Source organism: Lagopus muta, chromosome 13, assembly GCF_023343835.1.
Source record: "Lagopus muta isolate bLagMut1 chromosome 13, bLagMut1 primary, whole genome shotgun sequence".
Classification (NCBI taxonomy): Eukaryota; Metazoa; Chordata; class Aves; order Galliformes; family Phasianidae; genus Lagopus; species Lagopus muta.
In genome coordinates, this window is record NC_064445.1 from 1,452,753 (window position 1) to 1,478,968 (window position 26,216).

At 52.0% G+C, this 26,216-nt stretch overlaps 1 protein-coding gene and 1 long non-coding RNA gene across 2 annotated transcripts; one reads left to right on the forward strand and one right to left on the reverse strand.

Moving 5' to 3' along the window:
* Nucleotides 1-5,428: 5,428 nt before the first annotated feature.
* Nucleotides 5,429-12,230, reverse strand: LOC125699634 (uncharacterized). The gene is made up of 3 exons (XR_007379634.1): nt 12,180-12,230; nt 11,476-11,611; nt 5,429-7,919 (listed from the first exon to the last, which is right to left on the reverse strand). It is a non-coding gene; the product is annotated as an uncharacterized LOC125699634 (long non-coding RNA).
* A 6,420-nt stretch (nt 12,231-18,650) lies between these two features.
* On the forward strand, nt 18,651-22,856 carry TBX22 (T-box transcription factor 22). The gene is made up of 8 exons (XM_048959339.1): nt 18,651-18,786; nt 18,879-19,008; nt 19,309-19,410; nt 19,771-19,945; nt 20,026-20,190; nt 20,264-20,328; nt 20,399-20,484; nt 22,246-22,856. Exons 1-8 carry the CDS (start codon nt 18,651-18,653, stop codon nt 22,854-22,856), a joined length of 1,470 nt encoding a protein of 489 aa, XP_048815296.1.
* Nucleotides 22,857-26,216: the final 3,360 nt, after the last annotated feature.

Consider the following 26,216-nt stretch of genomic DNA (forward strand, 5'->3'; position numbering starts at 1 on the left):
CTGGCCCCAAGCCCAGCAGGGTGGGGTGCGGGCGCTGACACCCAAATGCAGGAGGTGATTCCCCCCAGCAGCACAACGCTCTGCTGTCAGCTTTCAGACACCTCTGCGGAGCCCGAGTGCTGCCAGAGGAGCACCAGAGCCACATTGCTTTTCCCAGCTTCTTCACAATAGCTTCAAACAGAAGACAAAAAATGAACACGGAAACGCACGGTGCAAAACAAAACATTCAGTCCCCTCGGGGCTTTAAGGCAGTGAAATCAAAGGGAAATGAGATCTCGGGGTATTTGGGGATGTGGCTGTTGGGCAGAGGCCAGGGAGGAGCTTGGCAGATGGGTGCACAGCGGGTAGGGCAGGAGCAGATCTGTCGGTGCCAAGCAGCAAAGCCCAGGGACATCTTTCCAGCCATCCTTATTCATTGCCCTTCAGAAAGAACAGTAAGATACGGAATGGGGGCAGATTTCAGAAGTAGAATTGAGCCAGAAGGTGAACAAGAGAGAAGGACAGCATGCTGCCATGCGCATGTCCCTTTTAGCCCCCACTTGTGCCCCAGCTTTTGCACAACACACTCTTTCTGCAGCCATGTCGACCCCGCAGTGCGGCATTGAGCAATGTATCAAGCAAGGACAAGGGGAAACATTTTTAAGTTGAAGGAGGGAAGATTGAGGTTGGATGTCAGGGGGAAGTTCTTTGCTATGAGAGCGGTGAGGTGATGGAACAGCTGCCCAGAGAGGCTGTGGTGCCCCGTCCATCCCTGAAGGTGTTCAAGGCCAGGTTGGATGGGGCCCTGGGCAGCCTGGGCTGCTGTGAAATGTGGAGGTTGGTGGCCCTGCGTGTGGCAGGGGGTTGGAGCTTCGTGATCCTTGAGGTCCCTTCCAGCCCGGGCCGTTCTGTGATTCTGTGAGCCATACTTCTCCAGGAAGAAGAGCTGCAGCGTTCACTGCCCTCTGCAGAGCTGGGCTGGAGCAACACCTATTTTGGCAGCCTTTGCAGTCTCCTCGTATCAGATAAACGAGAGATGATGAAAAAAATACGGTTCATTAAAAAAAAATAAAAACCCACAGATAGTAATCTGAGAAAATTAAACACGTGCAATCTCTAAATGCGGCTTAATTGCCTTAAGTAACAATCAACCCTAAGGCAAAGAGGCTCAATCTGAAGGCTCCATCTCGCGGCAAAGAGCAGCAAGTTCACTTCGGGGCTGCAAACAGGAGCTGCTCACACTCGAGCGCAAGCTCGCCGCCCAGCCCTGAGCGCCCTGTCTGCCTTCCCAACGAGCTCCCCGCTCCAAAACTGCATCACGGCCCCTTGAAGTCCTTCCCCAGCGCTGGGTGAGGAGCCGGGCAGTGCTGCCTTCAGCTTTCTGCTGGGCAGCCCGGAGGAAGAGCAGCAGCTGCCGCCTCATCGCCAGCACCTCGCTGCCGTGCGTCACCTTTCTTCTGCTTCTTCGTTTTCCTTGGCTATGATTCTATGATTCTAACGTAAAGTAAGGCTGGTTTGCACCATGCCCGGTCATCCCCTCCTTCCTCCCATACCCAGCTGGAAAGGGAGCACAGAGCCATCAGCTGCCTTGCAGGAGACATACAGAGCTCTGCTGCTTGGGGTAATCATGCTGCTCTAGATGTATTCATCACTCTGCTCCATGCCTTTCTATGTGTTTCCCTGCCCTGGCTACAGCACTGAGTGGCAAACGAATGCACTGTGATGTAGCATTAGGTTTAAAGCAGTGCTTTCCTGTTGCTGTTCCCCATGAGTTGGTCCTTAATGTCATTCATAGGAAATATTTACTTTGAGGACTTTGGTTCTGAGCACGCCAAGTGATCAAAACCAGACAGCTCAGTTTTTCCTGGAAAAAGAAAGGGGGAACAACAACAACAACAAAAATTTCACTTTCCAAATTAACACAAATCAGCTTGAAGATCAGCTTGTCCCAACAAATGAACGCGATGTTCTTTCTCAGTCACGGGCCTTTCTTGTGGGAGCTGCAGAGAAAACACTTTTCGGCTAACCTCGTGGCATGGCAGCATTTCTCCTCCTCTGTATTTCCTCCCTACAGACACACCAAGCAGAACTCACGCTGCTCTCCATCAGCTGCCCTTCAGACGGGTCACCTTGCTGATCCTACAGCTCTGCCCTGCTGATTCCCCGCCTGCTGCTCCCTGCGTGAGGCTTCCTGCTATTCCTCAAAGCTGCACGAAGCCTTCTGAGGGATCCTCGTGCTGTCTGAAATACAGCTTGCCATTGAATTCTGAGGTTTTGTCCATAAAGCAGCAGGGTGTAATTATAACCCTCCGACCATCCCGACTTGAAAGAGCCGTGATCTCTCCCTTGTTCTCCATGAGCTGTAACTCAATGCAAAGCCCTCTGTCGGTTCCCATTTTCCAGTTCTTTCATTCATTCCTGCTGAGTAATTAAAAATGGCTCATAAATAAACACCGGGGATGATTTCCGAAATGTTCTGTATTTATTTGCAGGGCTGGTTCTTCTGTCATTGGCCCACTTAAGTGATTTTGAAGGGTTGTATACGGGTTCCTTTTACAGCGTATTTGAAGTTTGTAATCCTGCTTAAATACACAAAAATAGGAAGGATTAACAAACTGCCACGCTGAGGCCAAAAGAAGACAGAACTAAAAGCAATCAAGGAGTGGCCTATCGGATACATGAAATAAATTGAGGGAAAAGTGGAAAACTGTCAACAAAAATAATACGTTACGAATCCTCAAGCCTTTGTGTTTATGCTAGAGGAAGCCTAAAATAATCTGTGGTTTCTGGTGCTTGATTTAGTTTTCCACAAGCCTAATTAACACCAGATTAAGCTTGCTGCCACTATAGTTTATTATCGAGATTGACAAATACTGGCTGTTTATTTGTTTTCTACAAGAAATGACTGGAGGCAATAACAGTATGACACAGCTAATAAGCTTGAAAACAATGCTGTAATATTCATTTCCATAAACTTCATCTTTAGGAAAAACCCCGTGACTTTCCATATGTTCTGCGGTCCTTTTGAAGGAAAAAGTCCCACTGATTGGAAGTCCCATTGATTGGAAGTCCCACTGACTGGCTGGCCCATTGGCTGGAAGGCCGTTGATGGGATGTCCCACTGATTTAGGATACATCCCTGGATGTGCCAAAGGCCAGGCTGGGGAGACCCAGGACAACCTGATCTGTTAGGGTGCAACCAGCCCACAGCAGGGCTTGGGGCTGGGAGGGATTTGGGATCCCTTCCAACCAAACCATTCTATGATTCTGGGATTCTATGATGCTATGAAATGAATTCATCTGTGAATAAAACCAGGGCAGGCACAGGGAGGTGAGCAGGTCAGATGAACACTCACATCACGGCAGATCAAGGCCAGCCCCGCTGCTGCGATTTCCCTCTGCAGTCCTCACCTCTCCCCAGAGCCAAGGCTGAAAGGCACAGCAGAGCCCCAGCACTTTCTGGAAAGCATGAAGGGATCAGCCACTGCCAACGCCTGATGAGAAGGGGCCAATGTCAGGATTGAGTGCCTTTCTGCTGTTTGCATTTAAATCACTGCTGAAGCAGCTCACTCGGGTACAACACGGGCTGTGAGGACACCCACACTGGAACACGGCTCACGTCTGTCTCTCCAGCCATGCAATTCGGAGGTGACACCTCTATGCACTCTACCCAGAGCTGCAGCCCTACCCCAGGTGAACCTGGGAGCAGCTCATCGTGCCCCACACTGTTGTTAATTTTGCTGAGAAGCAGAGTGGACAGGTCCAGGCCGTGGAGCCATTTGGATTTAATAATTCACTTCCATTCCTTCTTAGCCCAGATTTCTCAACCAACTGTGCTAGGATTTATCATTTGTGAACTGTAATTTAATTACTGTGGGGTAACCCAACCCCGAGGAGGGGGTGATATCCTGCATATGGCTGCAGAATAGGGGCTGGGGCTGCAGCATGGGGGAGAGCCCAGTGCCCTCCGTGGGATGTGATTCCCTTCAACAAGGATAGGGAAAAGTGAAGGATGGACACATGGGTCAACACCTGAGAGCAATGGGACGAGGGTTTGCTGGCTGGCATTGCCCCTTCTGGCTCTGACTGAGCCCAGAAAATAACATCCCAGCCAAAAGTGCCATTTTCTAGTTGAAAAATTGTGCTTTCATTGTGGGGAGCAATCTGGGCTCAGGATTCAAACCATAGACTTCTTTTTCCTCCTCCCTTTGTATTTTGCGTTCAACATCTGATGTTCCTCACATTTATCATAGCAGTCAGCCTCAGAAATGGCGTGGCAATGAAATGCAGCAGGTAATTAAGCTCTTTACCTCATCACTGTGGACGTTACCTTGGTTTGGTTGGCTCTTCCTTTGTTCAAAGAGAAGAGCAGCCATGACTCACGTGCAGCATCGTGTAGATGTGGCATATGGGGACACAGCATTGTGGGCATGGTGGGATGGACGGATGGTTGGACTTGGTGAGCTTCCTGCAGCTCCTGAGCCATTGGCAGGCCTTGCAGGGACCGATCCTGATTTTGCAAGGAGCAACAGGACCCAGCAAGTGCAGAGCACAGAACAGAGTCACCCCTCTATCACCCGTAGGGCAGCACCCGTGCACCCACCGTGGAGCATCTGCTTGATTCAGAACTGACCAGCACCAAAGTTCAGCCCTTTTGCTCTCTTCCTCATTGCACACTGGGTGTTTTGCATTAAGGGAAAGGCAAGAAGGGCTGCAGCAGCTTGCAGCTTGTTGCGAGGCCCTGCAGCAGCCGTGAAAATCCTCTGTCCTTCTCGCAGCCTTTATCCACTTGTTCCCCATCAGCCATGGTACTGAGCGATCCGCGTGCTTTCAGCTTTCTGCTTTAATTGCCATGGAAATCTGATAATTTCATTCTACAGCAGAGCTGAGGAAAACTCAGGAAGAGCTCCGATTACTGAAAACTGGAAAAAATTAATCTTGATTAAAGCACTTCCCGCCTGAAAATAAGGACCTCCTGAACCCCGCAGAGCTGATTGCTCAGGAGCTGCTCTTGGGGCAGCGTCTGACTGCACTCGTGCTGTGTTTGTCCTGCAGCAGTGTGCAGGGTGCAACCACCACAAGGCAGAAAGGAGAAAACCCCCAAAGGTGGAACCGAGTGGGATGTCAGCAAGAACTCCCAAGGCAAAGAGCCAAAATATGCGTGTTACCTTCCCAAGCCATACAGGTTGCACAAATGCCCATCGCCTGTCAGCGCCCATAGAACTTCTCCAGCAAAAAGAAAAAAGAGGGTTTGATCACCAAAGGTGTTTTGCCAGCTCAAAATGTTATTTGTTATACTATTTCTATTCTTTTTCTCTATTTTAACTTTCCATCCCCCCCCCCACCAACAAGGCTCTCCCATGCTGCAGGGCCCGAACAGCCCACCCCATGCAGCCCCATTCCCAGAGCACAGCTTTGCCCTCACCCCCCCATCCCCACTCACTCAGCCCCACAGATGCTTGCAATTATCCGCAGATGCAGAATGTGAACGCAGGTTTGGTGGTTACAATTTGTACCCCCCAAAATTGTCCTTTTGAAGAGTTGTCTCCGAATTTCTCCAGGCTTTCAACACTGTATTTATTCAGCAATTGACTCCAGCAGAAGAGAGCGAACGTTACCTTCGCATTGAATCCCTTTCAGCAAGGGAGATCTATGGCACAATTATGCAGAAATGGGCCGGATTTGCTCGGAGGAAGGCACATACAGGGCAGGAGCAGCCTGGTTTTCCTTCAAGGCTGTGATATTTGGCTTTTATTTCATTTGATAGCAGCTTCCAGCTCTTGCGTGACGTGGATGAAACCCCAGCAGGCACCGACACAGAGCTCAGCAATGCAGCCCTGCCAGCACTGCTCACGTTCTGCAGAAAATCACTGCAAAAGGGGAGGCTTAGGGCAAGGAGCAGTGTGTGCAGGTTGGGAAACACTACGAGCTCCTAGCAGCCAGCCATACAGCTGTGCTCAAGCAACTGAGTGCGATTCTGTTTGCAGTTTGACTTGGTTGCAATTAAATAGATGTCAAAGAGACAATAAAGCCCAGCGCTGCCATCCTGATAGGGGCTTTGGGTACTTGAAGCTCACTGTTAAATGAAGAGATGGAACTAGAAGGCAGCAGAACACCACAGGGCTGAGATGTGCACAACGTCAGGTTTCGCAGTTTCCTTGCCCCAGGGGAAGCTCAGCAGCACAACTCCACGTTTCCCTTGTGCAACACTTTGCTGTGTAACTCCCAAGTGGCTCCGTGGATGCGTATTCGTGCCCTTGTCTGCACTGACACATTAAGGTCCACATTAAGAAAAGACACCAAAGTGCAAAAGCTTCCAAATCATCTCTGCAGCACCGAGTCTTCCTGTATGAAGCTGCGGGTCTAAGGGTGGGATTTTTAGTATCCTGTGGAGCAAAGAGAGGCTATGAAGGGAGGAGATCAGCCTGCATGGGAAAGCTGAGAACTTCTGCTCTCCTGGGCAGGATCCTGAGGCCTTCTCTGATCACCTCCTCCAACATTTCCCCCCAGATATTAGAATCATGGAATCATTAAAGCTGAAAAAGACCTCTAAGGCTATCATGCCCAAGCACTGACCCCACCACAGAAGATCCCACGAGGCACAAATGAGTCCATCCCCTTTCCCATCCATCACACCACTCACAGCCCATGCTATGATCCCCAAGGGTGTCTCGAGGCGACCTTCCCATGGGCAGCCCCTCCTCTCCCCTCAGATCCCCCATCCTGGGAGCTCCATCAGTCCCACATCTCTACAGGACACCCCTGAGGGGCCGCAGCCACTTCCCCTGGACCTCATTACTCCATTGACAGCAGTCAATATCTCCCCGCATAGGAATGTATTTACTTACAGGCACATAAGTAATTCATTTATGAAATTGAATTATCTGACTAGGGAGATTGTGTGTTTTGATTGTGTAGCTGTACTTCTGAAACCGACTTAGGACTGATAAAAGCCAGATGGAAAGCGGAAACCGTCCATTTCATGACTCTTTAAACGTTTAAGTTGGTTAACCCTTGTACTGCACGAGTTTTGATGTCGGGCCAGAGTGTGGAAGCAATTTGTTGGTGAGTTCTCAGGATGCAAAGGGGCTGCGAGCGCTCAGCGGGTTGGGTGCCGAAGGGAAACGAGTGGTTGGCCTCCAGCTATGGAGACTTGGTGGAGAAAACACTGCAAAGCAAGAGGTGTCACCGCAAGGATTGCTGCAGCCAAGGAACTTCTAAAGGAAGAGGCAAAATCCCAAGGAGCAGGAGAGCTGCTGAGCCGTGCCGGCTCTCTGCACCGTGCTTCCCTTCTTATTCTTGGAGTTTGCTCTTCCCCAGGGCCACACGGTGCTAAATTTCCATTACTTCTCCAATTACCCAAACCTGTCCAAAATACACGCCGGTGATATTACAGACCAGCATCACGTTCCCTTAATAACTGAGGCAGAACGTGACCCGGCGGCCCGAGCGCGGTGCCCGCGGCACATCTGGGAACATCTGCACTGCATCCCAGCCTGCAGGTGCCGGGCTTTGTGCACTGCCAGAGCTCTTCCTTCCGTGAGAAAGCCCTGAGGTTAAATGGCCCTAAATTGGCTTACGGCCCTGCTGGTGCGGATCGCAAAAGGGAAAGCAGGCCAGAGCAAAATGCTTTACGATCTCAGTTTCCATTTTGTTAATATTTTCCAAGGCGGTTTTCTTGTTTCCCTGTTGCCAAAAACGCGCATCGGGAAGGAGGAACATAACTCACATAGCAGAGATCTGAAATAATCACTGCTGCTTGCTCAGAAGCACGGTCCTGGTGCCGCCCTGCAGCCCTATGCTCCCCATGCAGATCTGTGCCACCACCACAGAGGTTTTGGGGCCATCCTTCCAAAGCTGAGGGCCGTTCCACTCGGAGAGATGTTTTGTGGATCCCAGTAGAGGTGGGTGCTCTGTCCTTACACTCCTCCAATACGCTCCTGTGTCGGGCAAAGAAAGCAGTGAGGATGCAGTGGGGCTGCAGGAGGAAAGCTTTCCTGTGCCTGCAGTTACCCTATGCTAAAAGCAATGAAAGATCGTGATACTCTGAAAGGCCACGAAAGGAAAAACCTTTTTATCAGAGCACGAAGCAAAGGAGTGTAACAACTCAATCAAGAAAATTAGGTAAATTGTCATTTAAATATGCAGAAAAAAAGTTAATTCTTCAGACTTGCTTGGTGGGGACAGGGCAAATACAGCCTAAAATGGGTGCTTGGACCCCATCCTCTCCTGCAGCTCTCGTTGCTCGCAGAGACACTGAAACACTTTGGGAATTGGATTGGGAACGTATTTTCCCCTGTGACTTTTCTCTGGGAATCAGATTGGAGATTTATTTTTTCCCCTGTGATTCTCTAACACAGGGTTTACAAAACCTGGTCTCACAGTAGCATCCTATTATTTTATCTTTTTGTTCATCAAAAAATGGATTTTTACAAATCATGAACTGTTACAACTGGAGCAAAGCAGACCCACAGACCTAAAAGGTTTTTCCTTCCGTGGCCTTTCAAAGTACCACGATCTTTCATTTCTTTTAGCCCTGCAAAGAGTAACTGCAGGCAGAGCAAAGCTTTCCTCCTGCAGCCCTACAGATCTACAGCCAACAATTCTTGGGGCACTTTCCACTTCTCCTTCAGGAACATTGATAATTACCCCTGTTTTCCAATATAAACCCAGGACAAAACCCTCACGGGGGTTCAGCAGCTGCCTCAGTGACAGCAGCCACATCCCAGCTCCATGCAAACGGTGCTGAGAATCACGATGTTTCAACTCAAAACTCGCAGAGCTGCTTGCTATGGCGCTTCTGAGGAGCAGGAGATCATTACTTTACCAAGGGGGAAAAAGAAAAAAGAAAAAGAAAATTAATTTCCTTCCCTCTGCTCGAGTTTCAGAGGAAATTCCGCATTGTCGCCCCGGGGAGAACCCGCAGAAGAAAACGAGGAGGAGAAACCTTTTGGTGCCGTGATGGGCAGCAACGCGAGCTGCTGCCCAGCTGGACTGGGAGCGAAGCACGGAGCCCGGCCAGGAGAGCGGCTGGGATGGGATACCGGGGCTGCTGCATCCAGAACGCGCCCGTACGCTGCGGGCACAGCCGGGGGGGCTGCAGGAAGCGCTGTTTGCAGGCTCCGGCCTCCAGGCGGCAGGCAGAGGCCGGGCTGCTCCGAGGTGTTATTTACCGGTGCGCGTAAATAAAGCGGCACGGATGAACGGCGCTGAGTCCTTCAGAGCGCTGTGCCGGCTTGCATCCCTTATCCCCGTATATTTCAGTTCGCAGGCGATGCAAACCCACCCACCTGGGTGTTTTTTCCAACCCCGTGCCAGCATTTTTTGGCTACTTCAGCAGTTTCCAGCGGCGCGTTCCTTGTTGCCATCCCACGGTGCCTATAGCACAGCTGGAAGTGCCTCCCGTCCTTCTGAAGAGACCCTGCGCCGACCTGCAGCATCACACCGAGATGGGAAGATGGCTTTGGGATGAACGAGAGAGCAGGGAAACCCCACTGCTGCCCCTTAAAGCGACTTCTGCTGAAATCCTGGTACCGAAGGAAGGAGGTGGGGCTGCCAGGCAGGAGGTGCCCTTGCAAGGCATCGCTGGGACAGAACCACTCACCTTCCCAGGATTATTTTCCAAGGAAGCAAATTGCATATGACAAGTATTTGATTAGAGTTCATAGCCAAGAAGGAAAAACAATTAAAAAAAAAATAATCACAGAATAAACATCTGTGCTTGAAGGGCAATCTTCAAGTGTCAGAAACTGGAAATGGAGCAGGATGATTAGCATTGGCATCTTGGTGCCCCACTGCTGAGCTCAGCTGGATGAGACCCCATTCCCTCCCCAGGTCACTGCTGTACTTTTTGGGGATGGCCTTGGGACAGAGCCATTGGCACAGACAGAGATGGCTCGTCCCTCCAGGGAGATGCAGCGCTGTGCCGTTTGTTATTAGTAACGCCCATCTCTTTCTCAGTGCTGTTTGGGCACTGCGTGCCACGGAGCAGATGGGGTTCATTGGAAGCCCTCCAGATCACAGGGGTCCACGTGCAACTGATAAAGGCCTATTTGAGGTGGGGGGAGAAGAGGGGGGCAAGTCCAAGCAGGACGCCCTATATGTTTTCTAAGTGCTAAACTCAAGGGAAATTACTTCATCAAAACCCGATCCAGACCACAGTAATGAAGACTGTGATGTAGCCAGTGTTCAACCATGTTGACTTTGCAGCACTGGAATTAATCCATCTGCATTGCAGCTCGGTGAAATCACTTCCAGCCCGCAGCAGCTCCGGGGCTGACTTCATCCTCACAGCCCCAGATGCGGAGGCTGGGGGGGGGGGGGGAAAAGGACAAAAAAAATAAAATCACATGGTGACACATGGTGACAGCTGCCCATCCTCAGGGCACTGGGTTCCTGTTGGGGACAGTTGGGTTTTGGTGGTTGGGGGCTGGCACGGGCAGCATCGTGGTGCTTGGTGTTGCTGGGCAGGTTGGCTGCTTTGTTCCACCAGGTGAAAAAAAGCATCACTGAAATCCCAGTTTCGGTGGGTTTTCTGCAGCCAAACTTTGGGAACTGCTGGATTCTGACTCTGGGAAAGGCTGTCATAAGCTCTGGGCATTGGGATGACCAGCACAGGTCACCAAAGACACACAGCCTTCCTGCCATTGCATTGCTTATTGAGACAGCCTGCTCAAAGCACCAAATTCACCAATCCTCAGCTTTCCGAAGGGCTCCCTGCTTTTTATGCCAGCAAAGGCAGTATTTAAATCACATGGAAGGGGAAGAAACCAAGCAGGCAACTCACTTAGCCCTGCAGGCAATGGGATGCATCTACAGAAACCATCCTAAAAGAACACAGCTTTGAAGGAGAGCCTGAGCACATCTAAAGGCATTTTCCAGCCCTTGTGCTCTTGCTGGGTTTTTTGCAGTCTTACCTAACCCCGAAATGTAATTTAATTAAGTTTGTTTAATTTTTTAAATTTTTTTTCTTAATGCATGTGGGACTGGTAAACTTAATTAAAAAGAAACATTGTTAAGCAGTCTGATACAGCTATAATTTGATTTAAAGTGCTGGATGATACCAACATTAGAAACGTAAACCGATACATTACAGAAAAAATAAAAGGCTCTAAGTGGAATTTTACAGTTTCTCCTCATTCGTGGCAGGTTTTGGAGATGGGGTGAATTGCAAAGTTCCCTTCCTCCCGTCCATTGCTGCAGAGTGAGGGGGTATTTCCTACCCAGCAGAGACCTCTGGCTCATTGCACTGCATGCAGGTGGGTACCTTCGTTCCTGTAGCCTGGAGTCCCCCATGTGCACAGCAAATCTGAGCCAAAGTTCCCCAGGATTTCAGGGCCCAAGGGGAGATTTGGGTTTGCTCCTGGAGCAACCAGTGGGGTTTCAGAGAGGGAAGAATCCACCCAGCAGGAAGGAAGCAGCTCCCATCCACCCCAGCTGTAACACTGCTGTAGATAAGCAGTGCAATACACCATTACACAGTGCGCTCAAACTCACCTCTGCTCACGATGCTTTTTGCTGCTGCCTCGCTCAGGTTGTGCCTCACAGCTCATCCAAACACCCACAGCTCCGTGCTCAAAGCTTGCCCAGAGCTCACTGCTGAGCCAGGCCAAGCACCAGGCAGACATTGAGGCTGCAAGGGAGAGAAAGGGGGGCACAGCTCCCCTCCAGCACCACAAACCCCTCCTCAAAGGGGGCTGCAGGCAGGCACTGAGGCTGAGCAGCCCCAGCTCCGTACCAGCAACATACAGAACTATCCTGTGGTTGAACATGAGAGCTGAAAGTCACACTCCTGCCTCGCCTCGCCTCGCCTCGCCTCGCCTCGCCTCGCCTCGCCTCGCCTCGCCTCGCCTCGCCTCGCCTCGCCTCGCCTCGCCTCGCCTCGCCTCGCCTCGCCTCGCCTCGCCTCGCCTCGCCTCGCCTCGCCTCGCCTCGCCTCGCCTCGCCTCGCCTCGCCTCGCCTCGCCTCGCCTCGCCTCGCCTCGCCTCGCCTCGCCTCGCCTCGCCTCGCCTCCACTCCACTCCACTCCACTCCACTCCACTCCACTCCACTCCACTCCACTCCACTCCACTCCACTCCACTCCACTCCACTCCACTCCACTCCACTCCACTCCACTCCACTCCACTCCACTCCACTCCACTCCACTCCACTCCCCCCAAAAAAAGGCTTATTTTAGTACTTTTTAAACTAATCTCTTACCTGAGGTGCCCACAGAAACAACTCCATTGCTCTGAAGCTGAACGCTGGGCAGCACCACTCTTAACTGCTGTGGCCCAGGTAAATCCCATCAGTAATTATGAAGGCAATCACTGTGCTCACCTGTAGCCCACAGCTGCTGCCTCCTTTACACCCCTGCTCTGTAGGAAACAAATGGGTGGAGGAGGCCCCACACAGCACCATGTGGGCACAGGAGCAGAGCAAACTGAAGACAAATAATTGAACAGATGCTGAAAGCTGGGGCTGCTGCTGTATTCAGTCCTTCTGCTCATTTCTCTGAGTTGTTGCATGTCTTTAATTACATTTCTCTCCCTCAAAATGAGCCCTTCATGGCTGAGAAGCAGAGCAGGCACTCCCTACAGCTGCAGCACCTCCTGTGTGCACAGATCCCCACGGGAGCTCACAGCACTGCAGTGCATTCAGTGTGACCTGTTGGATCGGGCACTGGATAACTGCAGGCTTTGCTTTTTGTCCTGCAGACTGTGCTCGATGTGCCCTTGATTTCGGTGCAAGCAAATGAAGTGCAGTTGTTTTTGGACTCTGCTCTGCTCTGCTTGCACACAGTGGGGCAGGCAGCAATCCTACAGTTCTGCATAGAACCCTGCCCATCTCTCTGCCATCAGCTTTATTTGTCAGTGATAGAGATTAACAGGCCCGATTCCACAAGCTTTTTCCTATGCGTTTCCTACTAATATTTCTTCTTGCATTTCATTGATACAAGTGACAGGAAAACAAATCACTGCGCTGCCTTTGGATCCCTTTCTCACACTCCTGCTCCTACAGCTGATGCTGCTCCCTGGCGCTCAGAGGGTATCACACATCTTACCCTGACCTCCAAACTGCAGCTTCCCAGGCACGAAGCACACCAAGCAGCACATGATGCTGGGGCATGGATCACAGCAGCACATCGAGCACAGCCCGGCTGTGGTTCCCTGCCCTCCTGCAGCACAGAAAGCTTTCCTCATCCCCAGCCATTCGCAGTTTCTCGGGGAGGTCTCAAAGATCCTGAATTAATGTGGAGCAGAAACCAGGTCTGCACGCATTGCTTTGCACTGACATTGAGCTCCAGTGTGATTTTCACCAGCCTTGCTGTATCTGGGAGAGCCTGAAGTCTGTGGGATGTGGGATGCAGGACGAGGGTGAGAAAGGGGACATTGGTTGTGCATCATGCCAAAGCTCATACCAGTGCTATGGCTGAAGCTGAGTCCTGGCCAGCACTGGCAGGGCAGGGAGTGGGTGCAGGCTGATGCTGTGCACCCAGGGCTGTTTGAGCTCCTGGGGCCATTGTGCCCATAATCACAGTCTCGGGAGTATTTCAGAGCTCTTCTGCATGCAGACAGCCTTCCCAGGGATATTACCTCTTTGTTCCTACTTTCTAAACTGTGTCTTAGCTTAAAAAATCCATCAGTGGAGGCAAAGGAGCTCAGACCAAAGCATTGCACAGAGCACTGGAACCAGCATTCCCCTCTAGCCTCCCTATTCCATGCTGAGGGTTTTTTCACCAAGGGTCCAAAGCTCTCTGTGCAGATCCCTGCACCCTGCAATGCTTGCTGGACCCTGCAGCTCCCAACAGCCATCCTGCCTTGTTTTCCCATTACCCAAAGACTGAGTGGGTTTTTACAGAGCAAATCCCCTGCTAACGTTGCAGGGCTGTGGATTTATGGCCGCGGAAGGCGCTGAGCCACCAGGCCAGATGGTTATTTGCTAATTTTGAAGGTTTGGAGTGGTTTTTGGATCTCAGCAGAACTGTCCCCGTTTGCAAACAAAAGGAACCCGCAAGTTGAACTGCTTCAACTCTTAAATCCCTGCGTGTTTTCCTTCTTTCCTTATTGAAAAAGACCGCTGGATATTTTGCCATGTAATTTACAGTGTGCGTTCTACGACCCCGTGCAGCCAGAAGGACGTCTGGGATGCAGAGATAAGACAGATTTCCCTGCTCTCTGACCTGCAGCCCCCATGAAGCCCCATGCCCAGTTGGCTTTGCACCGCTTTCCTTTCTGATGGCAGCACCAGCAGTAGCAGCACACCATGGCACCACCCCTGCAGCCCTCCCTGCGCTGAGCTGTGCGCAGCTCCACAGCCGCCATTGGGTGGCAAATCCATCACGTTTATTTATTACTTCCAAATTAAAACCAGAGGATAATATCCCTCATCCCTAAGGGGAAACGTGAAAAAGCAGAATTTCACCCAGCTCTGCATGGAGAGTTCACGTGGTTTCAATTTCAAATACAAAGAATATATATAGCTTGGTTCGGGGCTGACATCACTCTCCTTCGGAAATGTCTTGTAATTCATTCTCCTTTTATTCTGAAGCTATTCTCTTACATATCTGCTGACAGATATTTGTATTGGCAGCTCCCATGGAATATTAAGATCGTATCTTTTCTGATTCATTCCAATAATCACTTCCTAACCAAAGTGCAAGCTCACGGTTCACCAGCACTTTGGTGCCTAGAAGTGAAAGCTTCCTCGTGCCTTTTCTGACTTGTTGTCCTCCTCCCAAACACACTCCCCTCTCTGAGCTGCTCCTCTTCCCTCTGATATTTGCTATCACATCAACAATTGCTGCAGTATCCAAATGGAGAACATCAACAAAGTGCTCTGGCACAGCAGCTTCAGGAGGAGTGTGTCCCTCCCTGCCAGACTCAGCTGAAGCCCTGGGCTCACCCTTACCTTGCAGACCCACAGAAGTCTCCAATCTGTCCTCAAAGGTTTTCCACTTCAGCCACACAGTTCACTTTGCTCTCCCCAAATCCTCTATGATTCCACATTCTTGGAGTGTTTTCTTTAAGTATTACAAGGAAAGTTCACCGCAGCAGGGCTTCTCCCCTTCGCTCTGCAGTGGAAGGGGCTGTTTGTTGGATAGATTTTGTGCTGGGGAAGGAAAGCCCAGCAGGACAGGACCTCATTCCCACCAGGCAGAGATGCCTCTCCCAGCCCCATCAATGAGCCTGAATGTCTGGCAGAGCTTGGAAAATACCTTGCTGTGTTGTTTGTTAATGGGGCCGATAACCAACAGTGCATGCACTCCACACAGTCCTCAGCTGCAATCACTGACGCCAACAAGAAGGCAGGAGATGGGCTGGGAAAAGAGGCCCAAAAAACATCCTTTGCAGCACAGAGCCAGCAATTCTTCCTTTTCCCTCAAACACATTGGGGGTTGCAGTGGGATATGGGCGCTCTGCAGCATCCCAATAGCTCTGCCCTGGCCACGGCAGTGGGCTCAGGTGGCAGCAGGTGGACACGGACCTGCTGGGACAACAAACTGATCCCCAGCACCAAATTCGGCTTAACTTTCCCCCCAAATGCTGCTCGGATTGTTTTTGCTTTGCTGAATCATTTCCTCGGGGCTTAATCCTCCTCCCTGTACAACCTTCCTTTGTGCCGATGGATAAAATAACATAACAGAGATTTATTTTAATACATCCTCAGCTAATGCCGCGCATGTGGCAGGAGGGCAGGAAGGCAAATCCAACTCCAAAATGCTGTGTACCCTCCCATGCCCACCCACTGGGCTGACCTGGGCTCGGCGCTGCCCCTTCCTGCACCCACGGGTCCTTCAGAGTTCATGATGGGCAAACTGGGATGGGGGGTGAAATAGAAGCTACGCTGTGGGACCTGACATCCGAGAACGCGAGGGGAAGCGATCTCAGCAGCGCCGTGCTAAGCGCCATGCTAAGTGTTCCTGCCAATTTTTGCTTAGCCCTTCGGAGTGTCTTCTCAAACCATTGTTTGCTGGAAATTGCCTTTAATCTGCTGCTGAGCGGTGGCTCAGTGATTCAGATGAAGCAGCCACGCTTAGAGAAATGAAAGGTCGATGCACGCACCCGCAGTGCCCAGCACAGAACCGCTCCGAGCCGCTCCCAGCACAGCCGTAAAGCAGCCCCAGAGCGAACTCCCTCTCCTCCCCGTGGCCGAGAGCGGCGGTGCGCAGGGACGCAGCTCTTCTGCGAGAGAACAGCGCGATTTGCGCCCTGCACCATCAGCTTCTCGCTCGCCTCTCTCCCGCGGCACAACGGAACGAGCTGAGCGTTGCGCTCCCAGCCCTGCCCTGTTGTTGCGTGTCTGATACCCGTGGGCACATATTTGGTCTCAAGGTTTCTATCCTGTAATTCCGTTATGAGATGAAAACAGTTTTCCCATCCACACCACGAGTGGAGATTTTCCAGGGTCAGCAAGCAGGGCTTTGTTTCACACTGCATACAAAGAAAGGTTTTCTCGCTCGCGGTTCTCAAAACAGAAAATGAGGATCCTCTGCTTTGCTGTTAGACCTGACAGTGCCTCAGCCCCAGGTTTATGACCGCTTTTCACATAAACTCGTTCAGGTGGAGGCACAGAGGATGACGGCGTCGGAGCGTAACGGAGCACAGAGGATCCCTGCCTTCCCAACGGCGGCTTCGAGACCTTTCCTTCAGTTTGGTTTCACTTTGTTAAACTCAATGTGAATCTGGGCAAAAGCAAGCAGTGCAGCGCAGTGAAATGCCTCGTGGCAGCCCCAGCATGGCCAGCAATGCCAGGCTTTGGCATCTACCTGCGTGCCTCAGAGCGTTAATGGGCTCCATCCAGGATCATTCTCAAGTGAGGCAAGCATTTCTGATGTATTGCACGACACGTGCTTCAAAATGGAGCTAGTTCATCTGAACTTGATGCCAAGGGATTATCTGCTCCGTTTTCTGATGATGGAAATATATGACATCCCATCCTGTAATTCGTTAAGGACAATAAGATGACAAAGCCCAGGGAGGGGCTGAGTCGGTCTCCAGTGACTGAAAGCAGCCCCTGGAAAGGCAGCCCTGCCGCCTCCATCTGACCCAAACCCTCAAAATGTTCCTGATTATATCGTCTCAATTGCGCTTTATTTTTGTTTTATTTCTCCTTGTAGGAAATTAAAAAGGGGCCGCTTGATCCCGCTCCAAGTTCTTGCAATGTGTTGCAATGCTGAGGAAATCAAAGATTACTTGAAATACTTCTTAATAATCTGTCGTGTCAGCAGAGATAAAGGCTTGTGGCCCGTGAGCTCAGCTGGCTTCTATCAGTGCTGCGAAGGGAGGGACCCCCCCAGACCCCCTTCTAATTACCAACATGCTGAAGGAGTGATCCATTTCTCCGGGTAGAGAATTGCAGATGGGTACAGACAGGTGTAAATGGGAATGAATGTGCTGAGCCCGCTGTGAGCCGAGCAACGAGCATCCTCAATAACGAGCATCCTCAGCAGTGAGTAAGCTCAGTGACGAGCACCCTCAGTAACGTGCATCCTCAGTGTTGTGCATCCTCATGTGGGCTGTGAGGCCAGCAGCAGTTTGTGGCACTGGCACAAACATCAGCAGAGGGCTGACGTTCGATGCTGCCACTGCCTCATCCCCACCTGCACCTCACCCACCTCCACATTCCCTCCCGAAGGCTCACCTGCCTCAGCTGATGCTTTACCAACACTGTCCACAAATTTAACTTCCGTTTTATTTTATTTTATTTTATTTTTTTCCTGGCCCGGGGCTGCAGCCCCCATCAGCTTTGGGATGCGGGTCCCACTGGAGCACAGCGGCACTGCAGGGGAGACTGGGAGCGGGACACGGAAACGGGACTGGGATGTGCGAGTGGGATCGGGATGCTGGAGAAGGATCAGAATAAAGGAGTGGGATCGAGATGCTGGACTGGGACCGGGATTTTGGAATGGACCGGAGGTACGGGGAAGGGGGTGCAGGAGTGGAGCGGCAGAGCGGGACCTCAGGTTTAATTGCCCCACCGAGGCTCCGTTTCCGAGCCGCTGCCGCCGGGTCAGTGCGGAGAAAAAGCCCGACGGAGGCAAAAATCGGCACTCGGCGCCGGCACACGGAACGGGGACACCGAGATCCGCCGGGAGCGGCCCCGTCGGGACAGCCGGAGCCCGGAGCCAGCATCGGGGCTCGCCGGAGAAGCCAAAGCGTGGGGAGTTTCTCCCCAACTTCTCCTCCTCCTCTCATAACCTCCCTTTTCTTTTCCGTCCTTCATTCTTTTTTTTTTTTTTTTTCCCCTTTTTTTTGCGCTGGTTCTTGTTAAACGTTATTTGCACTTTTGTTGGGAAAGTGGCCCCTAGTGTGCAATTATGTCAAATTTCTTTGAGTTTTACAATTTAATGGAGAACAGTAACTCTTTTATTGATCCTAGACGGGGCCGGCTCCTCTTCCCCCATCTTCCCCTCGCCTCTCCCTTTCCCCTCCCACCCCTCCTCCCCCCGTCCCAGTCCTACCAAATGTCACTCAATGTTTCTTACGCTCCCATCAGTTTCCAAAACAAACAGTGGGAGCCGCAGCCTCCTCTCTCCTCACTCGGAGCACCTCGCCGTGCCCGCTGCCCCCCGACGGCCGCCGGCTGCGGGCCCCCCCCCGCACCCTGATGGAGCCGCCGCCTGGAGCTCCGCCGCCCGCCTGAACCCCGCGGCCGCCCGGGGGGAGCCCGGCCCGGGCTGGGGGGGGGATGGCGCTCAGCTCCCGGGCTCACGCCTTCTCGGTGGAAGCTCTCGTGGGCCGCTCGGCCAAGAGAAAGGGACCCGACGGCCGCGACGAGGAGAGCGGGGCGGGCTGCAGGCAGAGCCGCAGAGCATCCGAGCCCGGTTGGTAGCGGCGGGGCAGAGCGGGGGGGGGGGGGTCCCGGTGAGGTCCCGGCAGCCGCCCCAGCGCTCCCTCCGCTTTCTCTTCCCCGCAGAGAAGCGGCCCAAGGCCGGCACCGAGAGCCGGGAGGTGGGGGACGAGGTGCAGGTGGAGCTGCAGGGCTCTGAGCTTTGGAAGAGGTTCCACGAGATCGGCACCGAGATGATCATCACCAAGGCCGGCAGGTAGCAGCCCCCGGCTCCCCGGCTCCTGCCTTCAGCCCTTCCCGCTCTGTTTTGCGTCTCACATCCATTTCTTCTTTTTCTCAACTCCACTTTGCTGTGTTTTTACCTTCTTTTTTTTTTTCTTTTTTTTTTTTTAATTCTCTTTTTTTTTGGCTACATTTATTTTTGTTGTTGTTGCTATTTCTTTATTTCTTTATTTATTTTTTCTCCAGTATCTATTTAATTTTTCAAGCCCTTTTCACCTCTTTAAACAACCACTGCCATGGGCACTCCTTAACTGCTGCCCCGTGCCCTGTGCAGGCGGATGTTCCCATCAGTCAGGGTGAAGGTGAAGGGGCTGGAGCCAATGCAACAGTATTACATCGCCATCGACGTCGTGCCAGTGGACTCCAAACGGTACAGGTATGGTGAGCTCCAATGGTGGCTGAAAAGATGGAGCCCTTCTGGATGGCTGAATGGCCAACGGCTACACTGGGCTGTGCTGGGAATGGGGGGATGGAGGGATGGAGGGATGAATGGATGGATGAATAGATGGCAAACTCATGGATGGAGGGATGGAGGGATGAGGGGATGGACGGGTGGTGGATGGATGGATGGATGGATGGATGTAAGAATGGACTGATGGAATTAGGAATAGGCCGAGGGACAGACATGCAGATGGATGGATGGAAAGATTGAAAAGATATATGGATAGATGAATGGACACAGGATGGATTGGCACATCAGGAGTACGGTGTGCTGACGGTGTCCCGCTTGGCGCAGGTACGTCTACCACAGCTCGCAGTGGATGGTGGCAGGGAACACGGACCACTCCTGCATCACACCACGGCTCTACATCCACCCTGACTCCCCCTGCTCGGGGGAAACATGGATGAGGCAAATCATCAGCTTCGACCGGGTGAAGCTCACCAACAACGAGATGGACGACAAGGGGCACGTAGGTGTGGGGCAGCCGCGCAGTGGGGCTACGGTGGGACTCGGGGCAGCGGCTCAGCCCGGCCCTCTCTGCCCGCACAGATCATCCTGCAGTCCATGCACAAGTACAAGCCCCGCGTCCACGTTATTGCCCAGGACTCCCGCTTCGACCTGGCGCAGATTCAGTCGCTGCCAGCCGAAGGGGTGCAAACCTTCTCCTTCCAAGAGACCGAGTTCACCACGGTGACGGCCTACCAGAACCAGCAGGTACTTGTGGGGCTGCGGCCGCCCGGCCTCCTGCTCCCCAACAGCCCCATTGAGATGTTGCTTCCGCCCGCAGATCACCAAGCTGAAGATCGACAGGAATCCCTTTGCCAAAGGCTTTCGGGACCCTGGCAGGAACAGGTAACAGCTCAGTCACCCCCCATCACAGCCTGAGGCCCGGCCCTGGCTCTCAGCCCCATATCACCTGCAGGGGAGTGCTGGATGGGCTCCTGGAGCCGTTCCCATGGCGGCCACAACTCGCTCTGGACTTGAAGGCTTTCGGGGCGGACAGTCAGGGTGAGTGCGGGGCCGTGGGGCCAGGTTGGAGCTGCGGGCAGGAGGACGAGGATGTAGGGCTGAGTGGGGTCACGACTGTGGGTTTGGGGCTGTGAGAGTGCGGGTGCACGGGGTTCTGTGATTCTGTATCATTATTTTGCCAAAAGTCCCGTTGAATTCGGTGTGAGCGCTCCGGGGGAAGCGGTGACGGACGTGGCAGAAGCTGCAGGAAGATTGAGACAAACAAAAAAAGAAAGAAAAAAAAAGTATAAATATATGGATGTATATATATATAAAGATGCAAGAGGTTGTTTTGGAGTAGGGTTGCTGTGTCCTGCAGCCCACAGTGCTAATTGCTACCAAACCACTGGAGGATGTTGTTTAGAAACACCGCATTAAGAATAACGAGTCGTAAAAAGGAGACTTGGGAGGAATTAAGAGGTTTAACAGATTGTAAAGAGAGACCATTTTTTTTTTCCCTTTTTTTCCTTTTTTCCTTTTTTTCCTTTTTCCCTTTTTTTCCTTTTTTCCCTTTTTTTCCTTTTTTCCTTTTTTTTCCATTTTTTTCCTTTTTTTCCCCTTTTTTCCCTTTTATTTTTCTTCTTTTTTTTTCTCCTTTTTTTCCAGATTTTTTAACCTTATTTTTTAACCTTTTTTTTTTAATAGAAAAGACCATTTCTAAAACAAAAAGCTTCTCTTGAACCAAGTGTGCAGGCTGCAACGCGAGAGCAGGGAGAGGGGCAGCGGTGGGGGCTGAGAGAGCATTTGCAACTTGCAGCTATTGTCACACAGACACTAAAATGTCACGGCTTGGTTGGATTTATTTTTTAACTCACTGTAACATAATGGGTATTTTTCCTAAGGGCCAATATTCGAGGTGATCTTAATGGTCCCTTCCAACCCAAACCGTTCTATGATTCTGGAAAGATGGAAATAGAACAAAATTCTTATCTCTGCTGATAAGAAAAGTGTATTTCTGGGGGAAAAGCAATAGAGAAAGAAGAGAAAGGAAGGAAAAGAAGAGAAGTAGCAATCATGGAGCCTCAAAGCCAGGAGACAAATTAAAAATGATAAGCTACATAAAATAACTGGACATCAGCTTGGATTTTAAAGCCTGATAGGAACGGTAAAAAGAATTTGGTCTTTGAGTTGCTCTGTTCTTCCCACTGCTATCCCCAAATTTGTGTGGGGGTTGAGTGATGTGCTGCTTTGGGCACGGGCTGCACCCAGCGAGCTCATCTGGATGGGAAAGCGCTCGTTCATTTCTTTCCTAAAAGAGAATGGCAAAATGCTGTGTGCATTTACGGCTTCGGGAGACACCTACGGTACTCGAGGGTACGTCTCAAATTGCATGGGGAGCCGAGGAAAATGAGTCAATTCCTGTGAGCAGGAAGGTACAAGAAACTCTCCATTGGGCTGAATGCATCTTTTTGTTCTCACGTAGAAGGGGGGAAAGCTGCCTGTAATTTGCACAGAAAACTGGGAGCCTGACATAAGCAGAGGTGCTGTCGCGGGAGGCGGCTATGGCTGGCACGGCGGGCGCAGAGCTGGCGTGGGGCTGTTCCAGGCACAGCGGTGGGGTTTGACACACACGGGTATGGACAGCCACACTGATGGCGTTTGACACGCACGGGTATTTCTTAGACAAGTGGGAGCAGCATTCAGCTGATGGGTGGATCTCCCTTTTTTCCCGGTTGGTGACAGCGGGACGCACAGCGGCGCGGAGCTGCTGGCTGGAGCAGCCGCTGACCCACTGCAGATTATTCCTCTTCTTCCCTCCAGGCAGCAGCTCCAGCTCCTCCCCGGTGACCTCCAGTGCTGGGACACCCTCTCCTCTCAACCCGCTGCTGTCCCCTCCGTGCTCACCTCCCACCTTCCACCTGGCTGTGAGCGGTGCCGGCGCGCCGTGCCCTGAGCCCCACCTGCCCGGCCTCGGCGTGCCCCTCTGCTACCGGCTGTGCTCCGCCAACCTCCTCCGCCAGCAGCCCCTCATCCTCCCCAGCCACCAGAAGCCAGGCAGCCCCGCTCCCCCCGTCCTGCCCCACTTTGTGGTCGATGTGCCCAAGCTCTCCTCCCTCGGCATCGCCAGCCTGAAGAGCTCGAAGTCTGAAGACCTGAATGGGCCGTGTCTGCAGGTCCCCAACTCTGCCAGCCAAATGCTGTATGGATTACACGCATCTGGAAACATTTTCCCATCGAGTCCCATTGCTCGGGAAGCACTTAATTGTTCCTTACATCCTCCATATGGTTTGTACGGCTACAGCTTCTCCGTGCCATCCAGACTGACGAGCGCGGCGAGCCATTTTGGGGTGAGTGACAGCCTGCCTGCTGCCTTCAGGGACGGCCGGTGCAATCACCCCAGCTGGCACTCAGCAATTAACCACTGCCTTTAGCGGGATGCTGTCATGTTCCCGAGCGCATCGCTATGTAACACAAACCCATTCCCCGGTCGGACCCAGGGTCTTGCTAATTGCTGAGTACGAAACACAGTGCGGTGCTGGAGCAGGCTGATGGGCCTTTAATTTGGGGCTAAACGTGCAGTATTGCAGGCAGCACGGAGGGCTGTGGTGATCCAAGCAGGCCGATACCCATCGGTGATATTTGTGTAGGGTTGTAAGGGATGGGTGAGCGGTGCAGACACCTTTGTACTATTTGCACTCTGAAGTGGGAACATAGATGCATGCATTTCCACAGATCTGTTTTTCTGAAACTGTCGAGCTTGCCTACAGTCAGTCCTGAGCCGCACCAGCTCCTGCTCATCCTCCCTGTGGATTTCCCCTAATTCCAAAGGGACCCTCAGAGAGTGAGGGTCAGCAGAGGAGCTGCATGCGCTCATGTGTTGACTTGGAGCTGGTCAACCCCATGGAAGTGCCTCGATGGACCCACATTGCAATGCAGACATAGGTTGAAGGCTCCGGTGCTGCGTTAAGGACACAGAGCCCCACACAGGTCTTCCCAGAGCCGTCCCCTCGCATCCCATCCCTATGCAGTGCTGGGGGATGAGAGCAGGAGCTGCAGAGGATGAGGACTGAGCAGAGTTCTGGACACCCCTCCCACAGTCCCATTCCTTTTATTTTCACCCGTGATAATTGTGTTATTCCTGTAAATAATCTCTGGCTCTGGGGGCACAGTGCGGCTCGCTGTAAGTTGGGGCACAGCTTATATTCGCTCCCCAAAGCCACTTCTGTTACCTATGACAGATGTGATACAAAGTGCCTGACGGGGACCTGCCGTATTTTGGGATTAAATAAAGAAAATTCTGTATCTACAAACATAACAGCAATATAGAAGGATTAAACGTAGGTTTAAAAACCAAAAGTCATACTGATTTTTTATTTAAAAGCATGAGACTTTTTTTCCATGAGCCCCCATTTCCAGGCGGTGGACTGGGATGGGTGCAGCAGAGCGCTGCTCGTGGCCATGCTTTTGGGGCTCCTTGGGTTTGGGCTGAGGGTGGTGGGCAAACATTCATCTCCCAGATAGTGAACAGGAATATCCCTGAGCTGTTGGCCATGAGCTGGGGGGATCACAGCACACTGCGGCTGTTTGCTGCTTCCCACCACTCACAGTGTTTGGAGACGGGTGATGGCTGCAGGAGCTCTCACTTTTATAGATGTAGGGGTGAGTAAGAACACAAACCCAGCGCTGTTGTGCTGTCGTTAATGGGAACAAGGAGAAAACAACCTGAGGTTTCGGAAAGGTCGAGGCGCCTTGGTCGCTGAGCTCTCTCAGGAGGAGCCCAAAGTGACTCAGAACCGTCCGCCCGCACTCCAACACAGCAAACAGAGCCAACAGCACCAAAGGTGCCCCGTGTCCCTGCGGGGTGGGTTGGGGTGGGGGTGTCCCATCCACAGAACGAGGGCTTAAAACCCACGGAGACACAAAAGCACTCCTCGTGTTACCACCAAAGGGGCGTCCTGCCATCACCCACACACCATGGAGGGAGGGTCGGTCGCGCCGGGAGGAGCCCCCTCACTCCCATTTGATCTCCTGAGGTTTGGGCTGTAATTAGACGATAATTTGTCTGGCAATTACGCAAAACAAAGGAGGGCTGGTTAGCGATACGCAGCAGGACAAATAAGAGCGCGGAGCATTTGAAATGTATCCAGTATTGAAACCATCAACATCTGCGGCTCCGCAGCATCAGACATGCTGTTCCAATAAAGGGGCAGAAGGGAACAGGCATCGGCTCCCACCAGAGCATCAAACGTCTGTGTTTACAAATTTGTATTGCGCATTAATATGTAAACACACGCGATAGGAAACAGATGAGCCCACGGCATTGACGTCTCCTTTCTCCTTCCATTCGTGTGCGCAGAGCACACGAAGATGGGGTGACTTTTGGAGAGGAACGCTGGACAAAAAGTGCAGCGGAACATTGGAAATCCATGCTTTCCATTTTAAATCTTTGCATCCCCTTTTTAAACTCACGCTTCCCAGTTGTGCATGGGTTGGGGCACGCAGGCAAAAGAAAAAGCCTTGTTGAGACAAAGAAGGAAAATGGAGAAGTCACCCTCCTTGTAATTTACAGGCTGAGAACTGCCAGCCACTCCTCCCCATCCCAGCCAGCGTTTTAGGGTACAAACTGCACTGCAGTTTTTCACACAGAGGGTGGTGAGGCACTGGCACAGGTTGCCCAAGGAGGCCGTGGATGCCCCAGCCCTGCAGGCATTCAAGGCCAGGCTGGATGTGGCTCTGGGCAGCCTGGGCTGCTGGTTGGTGACCTGCACACAGCAGGGAGTTGGAACTGGAGGAGCATTGTGCTCCTTTTCAACCCAGGCCATGCTGTGATTCTATGATATCTCCATCCCTACAGCAGCATCGATGCTCAGCAGTGCTCACAGCAGCATCAGATTGCTGGGAGGAAATACTCACTGCATTTACCAAAGGCCTTCCAGGATCACGACACCTCAGAGCGATCCCAAACTTCCCCTCAAAGCAAATCCAAACCTTCACAGCGCCCCAACATCGGTTTGGTGCAAGGGTCCCCCACTGCAGGGCCAGGAAGGTTGTCACAGACCGCTATGGGATCAGGGCGGGGGGACAGCACGGAGCTGCCCCTGGATGGGCTCAGAGCTCAGCATTCATTCCCTAACAGCACTTCAGAGGAGGGCTTACAGCACAACGGGCCCTTTTAAGATAATTTGTCAGCTTAGAAAATAACCACCATGCACACAGGGAAGGGGAGAGCATTCGGAGAGCTCCACGCGCCGACACGGGGCTCAGCCAGCTCTCGTCTCCTCCTCTCTGCTTTGACAGCCACACTCGCCCCAAAGCAGCCCCAATTCCGCCGTCTTTCTTCCTAAAATAAGGCACACCTGCGAGGAAGGAGCTTTTCTTCGGGACATTCCTGATCTGGAGCGCATTACGTTGATATTTTTGTTGTGTATTTGCGATGATTTGCTCCAGCGATAACGGAGCAGCGTGATGTCGTGCCTGGGACTGATTAGAACGGCGCTTTTGATCAGCGCAGCGGATTGAAACAGTTGTTTATTTCTGGACACGGCTTCAAGACCGAAAAAAAAAAGGGAAAGAGAGAAAGGAAAGAAGCTCTGAGCCGCTGTGAATGCTGGGGTGGGGTTTTATTTTTGCCAGGGGAATTTACTTCACTTTTGGAAGTTGTGGAAAATTCCTCTATTCAGCTTCAATGCTGCAATGGGGAGAGTGGGGCGGCCCGGCTGCTGTCCCTTCTGTATGTGAGGAGGGGAGAAAGGGGAGGAAAAAGGGAGGGGAAGGGGAAAAAAAGAAAAAGG